Source organism: Apaloderma vittatum, unplaced genomic scaffold (assembly GCF_000703405.1).
Source record: "Apaloderma vittatum isolate BGI_N311 unplaced genomic scaffold, ASM70340v1 scaffold18378, whole genome shotgun sequence".
NCBI lineage: Eukaryota > Metazoa > Chordata > Aves > Trogoniformes > Trogonidae > Apaloderma > Apaloderma vittatum.
In genome coordinates this window covers 12010-21008 of record NW_009729266.1, presented here as the reverse complement: position 1 = coordinate 21008, position 8999 = coordinate 12010, and the positions used below count along the sequence as shown (strand labels likewise).

General features: G+C 41.8%; 1 protein-coding gene across 1 annotated transcript; it reads right to left on the bottom strand.

Annotated features, from left to right (window-relative positions):
• Positions 1-1095: 1095 nt before the first annotated feature.
• Positions 1096-8674, bottom strand: TRAF5 (TNF receptor-associated factor 5). Its single transcript, XM_009874378.1, has 10 exons — positions 8460-8674; positions 7272-7329; positions 5724-5825; positions 5017-5181; positions 4636-4713; positions 4190-4264; positions 3834-3926; positions 2852-2992; positions 2173-2341; positions 1096-1673 (listed from the first exon to the last, which is right to left on the bottom strand). Exons 1-10 carry the CDS (start codon positions 8672-8674, stop codon positions 1096-1098), a joined length of 1674 nt encoding a protein of 557 aa, XP_009872680.1.
• Between the last annotated feature and the right edge of the window lie 325 nt (positions 8675-8999).

Sequence of the window (8999 nt, the reverse complement as noted above, 5' to 3'; positions counted from 1 at the left end):
TCTCATCAGCCAGTTGTTACTCAGCAGCTGCCTCACCCTTTAACAAACACTAGAGCTGCACTACCTGTGAGCATTGAGTTCTTGTAACAAACTCACTCTGTAATGTTTTCCCTCTTCCTTCCCAAACATCCAAATTTCTAGCAGAGGGAGATAGTGCATGTTACATGGGCTTTTTCCCAAACATATCCAAAGCTCTTCCTGCCTTCTGTACAGCTGGTAGGCCAGAAAACATCTGTGTTGCGCAGACATAGGAGCAAAGGTACGGGGGTTTTGCTCCTCTTTGTCCAGCAGCGCAGCCAAGAGCTGGCAGGCTAACTGAGCACCCCACTTCTGGCCATGTCCTGAGAGGTGAGAAGTGCCTGTGGCTTCTTTCGGCTTTGGATGGGGAATTTGGATGTTCACTACTGATGGAAATCAGCCCCAAGGCACTAGGCAGGAACAGAATGGATATTACAAAGCTATTGCAACCTGGGGGTACTGTATACAGATAAATTACCATGCTGGAAAAATAAAAGGCATTGGCATCTTCCTCTAGGCTTTCTGAAAAAAAGACAAAACAACAACAGCAAGAAGATGCAAGATCCCAGGCATATGTTTTCCCTGCCTGAAGCCATTCTCCCTGTTTCAAAAATCACAAAAATGGAGGGATCAAGAGACACTGATCCAAAGGTGCTAATGATGCAATATTTCCATTTCAGACAGATGAAATGCACTTGCATGCTTGGGCATGGCTTCGGTTCTGCATGAGCGATGGGAGCCCACAGGCCTGCTTGGGCTCACTGGAGGAGTTTCATCTCAAACGCCAGTCTGGTGATGGGAGCCAAGCATCCTCCCCAGCCTGGACTGAGCCAACTCTGGACTGAATGCATGCTTACATCAAACTGGACTTCTAGCTGCCTTAATAACGCAGTCTTGAGAAAAAGGTTAAAAAAGGAAAGAGCGATGCTTTGGCAATTCATTATCTGTTAGGCAGTCCAAAAGCCTTGAAACATTATCTGTAGCTTGACTAGTGGCAATTCACTATTGCACGGCTGGTAGTTACCAAGAAAGCATTTCTTAATGGTTAAAAGCAGTCACATTGATTGGGCACAATTTTCACAATTCCTCCAGATCGGTTAAATCCACAACCACTTTCAGAAACAGAGTGTCATCTCTGATGTAGGTGTTCTTTGTGTTCTCCAGGACTGCATGTGACACGAAGCGTGGACACCCGGAGGCAATATTCATTTCTCCGTCCGGCCTTTTGAAACTGCTGCTGTTGGGGTCAGCTCTGAAGACTTCCACAATGTGATTTTTTTTCCCACTTTGGTCCAAAAGCATAAGTGTCACTTTTTGCTTGAAAGGCCACAGTAGCAGCGAGTCAAACTCCCCCCTCATCACTACAAAGTAGAGAGAGACGTGTGTCCCCTTTCCTACGCCATCCCCGTTCAGGTAGGCTCTGGCGCATAACCTGTACCCGCAGCGGCTGGTGTAAAAGGGCTGGCTGAATATGGAGAGGACACGGCCTTCCACTGCTTCTTTTTTCTTCATCTTGTAGTCTGTGATTTTCCAGATCAATTTCCCATTGTAGCACGTGCCTTCCAGAAGCTTAAATCGTTCTTCATTTTTGTTAAGTTGTGCTTTGTGAATATTGATCTGGAGGTCGTGTTTGCTGGACTGACCTTCCAAAACAACTGGGGCAGGGAAGAAAAAAAAAATAAAATAAGAGAAACATTTGGTAAAATTAAATGGTCAGAGCACTGGATACAAAGAGCAACCAGAACTTGATCTGACAACACTGAACTACTCAAGCCTCAGTACAAGCTGTTAATTAGCATTATTACAGGTGTTAACTTTTTTTTATTGTAACTCAATAAAGAAAATCAGTAACTATAAACCAGATTTAATGCCCAGCCATAAGCAGTACCACTGCCTCCATCACAGTGCATCAGCCTGACCAGAGCCAGCTCTGTGACCCGCAGTGCCACAGGGATTCAGGAGACACTGTGGAGCAGGGAAAGGCAGGAGGACGCACCACACATCACCACAGCTTGATCTTAGAAAGAGAGAAGAAAAAAGCCGTTTCTGGTGAAGGTCTGCAACTGACTGTCGCACCAGAGCCTCTACTTAGCCACCAGTAAATCAGCAAAAACCCCACACCCATACAGAAAAGAACCAAAAGTCCCAACACACCCAAGCGCTGATCGTATGTCTCCATAAGGGCAATCTTCTGTTTTACATTTTCAATTGTGTCAAACAGGGGTCGCAGGTCTAATTTGCTTTGCTGCTGGTTTGCCATCTGTATTAGCTGTTTCACTTGTGATTCCAGGCGCGCAGACTTATCCAGGTGACTAGCCAGAGCCTTCCCCATTCATGCCATTGGATGAGCGTGGAAGCAGAGAAAAGAACCATTCACAAAATCAGCCATTTCATTTGAAATAAGATAAAGAGCCCTTTATCACGTCAGCAATATCAACTATATGGTGCACTTGAAAGTACTCTGCTAGCTTAGGAATGTATCCAAATGCTACTTCATAATTAATTTGGCATTTATTATCTGAGAAGCCATCCCTTGCTCAGATCTATTCACACTGCATCGCTTCATTCCATGGATTATTCAAATTTACACCTGCATATTTGCCATGGGGATCCGGCCATAAGGACTTGTACAGTACATTTTGCCCAGATCAGATATCCAAACCTCTTTATTGGTTAAAATGAAAAAACAAAGTTGAATTGTAAAAAACCAGGGGCTTGTGAAGCGTCTGGGAGATTTGTTATTGCCCCTGCTATTAATGCCAAGTATTACCGGATAAACACATTTCAGGATGCAAGAAACCAATTGGGAAAAAAGGTAGAATCAATGTCTCACCTGTGTGCTTAACATCAAATTGCTGTTTTTACCAAACAGTTGTGTAAACTGTCTGAATTCTTTCTCACACTTTTTAATGGCCTCTGCTAGCTGCTGGATTTTAATCTCTTTACATTCCAGGCTCTTATACAGGTCAGATATCTACAGGCAGAAAGAACAGGGTAAAAATGCTAAGGCACACCAAAATATACAATAATCAAATTGAAATATATGTGACTATTAGGAGAAAGTAGAAAAGCTTACAATGCAAGGCCTCTAACTTAGCTAGATATAGCACTACTTAGTTCGCGATTCATGGATAAGCACTGGCAAGAACCGAACATAAGGTAATCATACTCTAACAAAATACACACACACACAGAGGTATGCATGTCTCTTTCTGTGTCTATCTATACTTTTTTTCCTCTCTACTGACGTCTAACCCATAAAAGAGATGAGTCAGAGAAGAACACTTAACTCCAAAACCAAGCTGTAGCACTTCAGGGCACTTATTTTCAGCATTAGCAAGCAAAAGACTAAGTCAGCCATCAGTCTGGATGCATTCACCTCGGTAGGGTTGGGCATACGCCCCCTGTGTCACCTGCTGCGAGTCGCAGAAATGATCATGAGTGGAAAGGTGCTTGCACTTACTCCATGTTGCCTCCACAGAGAAGGTGACCTGGGCATCTAAATGCTCCTTTTTGGAGCAATCTGTCTGGCCACTGAGACTTTAAAATGCTTCATCTCCAAACCTTGTATCCACTGCAAGCAGAAACTGAAAGCAAATGAGGTGAGCAATGGCAACGAGCCTCCCACTGTGCTTGGTGGAGGATCCATGCGCCTGAGTACAGAGAGGTTTCCATCTAATTGACTGACTTCACTAGAAGAGCTTATTCTGACTTCTGAGGTGTGCAAAGCTGATAAAAACAGTCTTCAGCAGAATCTTGTATCATCCTCCAACCAGACAAGAACCACTGAAGAGTGCTTGTTAAATACAACTTACCTGTTCTTCCAACCGGGAGTTCTTGTCTAAAATCTGCAGCATGTGTTCCCTCAGGGCGCTGTTTTCATGTTCAGCAAGTTTTCCTCTTTTAACCTTAAGTGAGGCAGAGGCAGAAGTGAAAGAATAAAATAAGATATGCAGGTTTTTGAAGCTGTTAGTAAAAAAATACTATTGATGCAAGCATTTAGAATGTCTCCTCTGTGCTTTGAAAGTGAGGGAATAGCAGTCCTGATTCTCTGGTAAAGCATCTTGGCTAATACTAGAAATGGTTGTGAAAAAAAGAAAATTGGCTATTTTGTTTAATTACTCTGGTTTGGGAACCAAATTCCAGTCTCAGTACAAATAAAAACCAGTACCTTTACAAGACAGCCGTACTGCTTATACGGGCAGTCCACTTCTGCTTCAGGGCACACTGCGTGGTGCTTTTCAATCTGCAAGTATTAACAAAGAAACTTGAAATGAACATCAAGTAACTTGTCACACTGATGAAATCTGAATGCCTGTGTAAGACGTGAATAAAGGCCAATGTCATGATACCACTGATCACATAAACAGGAAAATGAGTGTTCAGAGTCAGCAAGCAAGACATATTTTTCCATACTGCAAAATGTCAATGGTTTGCCATGACAGAACATCTCACTTCTAAGATGGGACATATATCCCTCTTAGATCCCAGCACAGAAAATATTTAGAGCAATGAAGTTTTATTGGCATGGGCCAATACAGTCTGCAATGTAACTTTTAGTTTTCATAAACGTGTGAGATCCGCTAAATCACACTATATGTAAAAAAATAATAGTACCTCCTTTTTCAGAATTATTTGTGAACAGTTTTGGAGACAACGCACAGGATAATCAGGACAGTCATTTTTCTCATGATTCTGGGGAAAAGAAGCAAAACCAGGCAACAGTTTACATTTTTGTAAAGTGGTATACATAGAGGAAGCTATGCAAAAAGTAATCCCAAACATATACATACAAGCCCCATATATTGTTTTTCGTAAGAGAGCAACAGTTATTGGTGTTACTTAAGGCACATTTATTATACTTTCTCCTTCAGCTACTCAGCCAAATTTTGCTTCAGGAGTTGTTAAACCCCACTGCAGTACTGGAAACTTTTCACTCGGCAACATTAAAGAGGAAACACGTGTTTTGGATTCTCAGGCAACACTTCATAATCTTACCTTTATGTTAATTAACATCACATATTTATTACAGTACTGACACATTTCTTCTCGAAATTTACAGTGCTGGCTCAAGTGCTCTTTCAAGTCTTTCCGAAGAATTTGATCACAACATCCATCATTAGTGCACTGCACGCTTTCAAAAACACACTGCTGAAGATGCTCCTGCAACACGCAACAGCAAATGAAACCCCAAAGTATTTCATCGCACCTGCAGGTGCCCAGCAGACCCACAAAAATATTTGGCAGTTTGGTAACAAACAAAACTCCAAACACTTTCCTCCATAAACTTGCTCCTTTTCCAACCTGAGACTTAAAATGAATGTGACAATTTGGAGAGTCCTTTGTATGACTCCCACTTTTCATTCAACTGATATACTTGAAAGAAAGCCCAAATGGCCAGTACGTGTTGGCAAGTTTTCTTGAATCCACTGTCACGTGGTCCTTAAGCACACAAAAGGTATCGATATGCTAAAGCTACATAAAGCAAACAGTTCTTATTAAACAAATAATCTAAGGCTGGAACAAGCTAACAGCCATAATATTTTGAGCTTAACAGTGTATAGCTAAGTCATAATCTTTGTACTTAAACCATATTGCTACAATAACTCTGAAGTCTGAAGACAATCGCTGGAGTTTAGCTTATCATAAATACACAGCATTCGCATGAAAATCATAGGCTTCAAAATTTGACCAAACAAACTAACCTGATATCGTCCCAGAATTATTTTTGAATTGCAGTAAGGAATGTTTTTGCAGAACACGAGCAAGTTGAGAACTTCTCTTTTACAGCAGTTGTCTTTGAATACCTGTAAGTAAAGTAAGTCAGTCTTCATATGCAGTCCTGCAGGATGTTATAAAGAATAAAAAAAGCAAAACACCACAACAAATCTTTGAAGTACGCAAGTGTAGATTCCATAGTTACAGGTATGGTTCTTCATCAGTATGAGGGTGCAAAGACTCGGGAATAAATTGTCCAGAGAAGCTGTGGATGCCCCTCTCCCTTGAGGTATTCCAGGCCAGGTTGGAGGAGGCCTTGAGTAACCTGGTCTAGTTGAGAGGCATCCCTGCCCATGGCAGGGTAGTTGGGTTGGATTAGATGATCTCTAAGGTCCCTTCCAGCCTAGGCCATTCTGTGATTCTATGATTCATAATTCATATTGAAAATTTATATTAAAAATACAAATTAAAACATACATTAATTTCCTAACAAGCACAGGGGTTTTTCCCCATATAGATCCACAGATGCTGATCCATCCCACAGCCAGCAGGTTAGTAGCTTGAGATCTCTAAAACTGTGTCCAGAGTCTGCCTGCACCTGTGCACACTCCTCTGATGTTCAAGCAGCACAGCGCGCCTTTGGCGTAGAGGTGGTGCTGAGACATCTCTTCTATAAACTCTGACAAATGGCACCATCCCCAGTTGTGTATGCAGAAGCAAATTAAGCCCTCAGAGCAAACTTTCAGTCTTATTTAGAGATCTTCCTATAAGGAGCATTATAAAGCTGTTACACTATGGCTATCAAAATTTGGACAAAGTAGAAGACAACAAGTGAAAAACAAAAATCACATGGAAAGTCTGATTACAATTTCCTGTCACCAATAGGAGAGAGAGAGAGAGGAAGAAGACATTCAGTTTCACTGCGAAATTCATTCTGGAAGGACCAATTATGTAGCATACTTTCAAGCTGCAGCACATAAATATGGACAAAAGAATCTATTAAAAAAGAAACAAAAAACTGCAGCTTGCAAAATAAGAAGCATGAACTTGTCTTTTCCTCTAAAAAGTTATCAAAAAGTGACTTAAGTCTGCAGGTTAATGATAGATAATGGAAATAGTTAAGGCAGCAAATTATAACCAAGGCAAAACCCAAAGACAATCAAATAAAAAATGCAAGCAAGATGCCCCCAGCAAGATGAGGCATTAAATAGTAAGTAAATAAACTCTCCCTTAAAAAAATAATCTGAAGACAAGAGAAGATCTAAAACTTTGTGAAACTCTTCAACACTACTGGAAATAGAGAGGACTAAACTGAAATGACTTCAGAACATGAGGTATAAAATAAAGCTTAGCTACACACCCGTAACTCCTTTCTTGGGAGAGCATCACTGAATACACTGCTTCCCTTAGCATCACTGTGGAGACAAAAACTGCTCTGTCTCTGAGGACTAACAGATTATGAGCCACCTTGTTCTCAATTGTCTTGCTTTTTCCATGCAGATGTTGACTGCTGAAGCAAAAGTACAGCCACTTACCTCATGCATTTTTATTGTTTCTTTGTCGACAGGACAGGTGGGTACTGCATTCAACTCTCTAGATCAAAAGAAGAGTCATGTTAACCCACAGAAAATTTGATTTATTTTAAGAAATTGGGCTATGCTAGAATCTGACTCTGGCAGAAGTCAGTACTAGATACTATAAAAACCAAAAAAGTGCTTAGAGAAAACACTTTTGTCTGGCAACTACACAGTCATATTCTGCCCACGGCTCTAAAGAGAGTATTAAGCTGTGACAGGGAATGTGTAACACAAACCAGAGTTTGTCCTATGAGTGTTGATAAGATGGTTTTTAATTAAGAAGACTTTGTTACTCTCCAGCCATCTGCTGCTTGCAAATGTCCTATCTGAAAGAATCCCACCACGACGTTAAACCTAGCCTTTGCCTAGCACAGACTGCATGCTCCTTGCTAGGCCTGTAAAAGAAGATCTAACAGCTCCTGTCTTAAAACGCTTCCAGAAGTCCTACAATAAAGGATAGGAAAACTTATTGAGGCAGTGCAAAAGAGAGGCACCCCAGAGAGAGAAAGCAGCAGACATGAAGCATCTAAAATTCATAAGAGGTAAAAGGTGACATCCATCTACATCATCAGCCTTCTCTGCAGCCTTCCCAGGCCAAATCCTGTCCTCTAGTATTTCCAGACAGGTCTCTGGGGTAAACTCATTTGTACCCACAGGTAAATCCCACGCAGATGGATGTCAGCAGCCTCGTGATCTGACTGTTATATGTCAGGTAATACTAACATCAGTTTTATAACTCCACTGAAATCAAAGAAGTTATACAGAAGCACGTGAAAACAGCTTAATCAAACCACCAGCGCCAACGCCATGAGTCATTAAAGCAACACATTCATCTGAACAGCACAATGCCAGAAACAGCATCTCAAGCAGTAGTGCTTAAGCTTACATCAACATTTTCTTTACACTAACCTCCCTGCAGTTACCAAAGTATTCCTCGCCAGCACCAGGCAAGGTCTTTAAAGACACCTTTAAAACACTGAGCACACAGTCATTGAGTTCAGCAGAGTCTTTCCATTGACTCCTTGAGCATTTTATCGGATTGCTACTATTATTATGGCGCTGACTGCTCATTTATAGAAAGTGTTGACTTCTTTTTAGGAAGAGGAGTACAGAGAGCTTGCAGATGCAGGAGGAGTTTGCACTGACCTCAGAGAAAGAATGCACTGCTGGCAAAACCGGTGCCCGCATCCTGTCTGGTGGGGATTGCGAAGGACGAGGTGGCAGTAGGCACACTTGTATCGGTCTTCTAAGGTTTCGACAAATTTGTAGTCAGCGTCGGGCTCGAAATCCAGAGAGACGGCACTGGCAGAGTTCTGGCGTGTGAAGATGCCCGAGAGAGCAGCGGGCTCATCACAGGCCATCGGAGCTGCGCTGGGCACCAGACACAGGGAGAATCCCTTCAAATAGTCACCACCTTGGCTATCGCTTGCAGGAGGCTGCTGCTTGCGGGAGGGGTTGTCATCTGCAGCTAGGCATGACAGATTTCGGAGGGAAATGTGGTGCCAACTAGGGAAGAACAACAAAAAGCTCAGAGAACCACAAAACGATGGTTACACGACAAGGATTAAAGCATGGTTCTTTGTAAAAGAGTTTCACAATCTGAAAATTATTCCATGGCATAGAGATTTTAATGTAGTTTCAAAAAAAAAAATTCTTGCAGCAGCTCTTAGTCTCAAAAAAATTACA

Bases quoted from the DNA above. Each gene is read 5' to 3' on its own strand.
- TRAF5 (XM_009874378.1), bottom strand. From the start codon at position 8,674: ATGGCCTGTGATGAGCCCGCTGCTCTCTCGGGCATCTTCACACGCCAG. The intron at 2,342-2,851 runs GTGAGACATTGA...TGAATGGGGAAG, and splicing joins ATTTGATGTTAAGCACACAG to GCTCTGGCTAGTCACCTGGA. The intron at 1,674-2,172 runs GTGTGTTGGGAC...TCCCTGCCCCAG, and splicing joins GACATACGATCAGCGCTTGG to TTGTTTTGGAAGGTCAGTCC.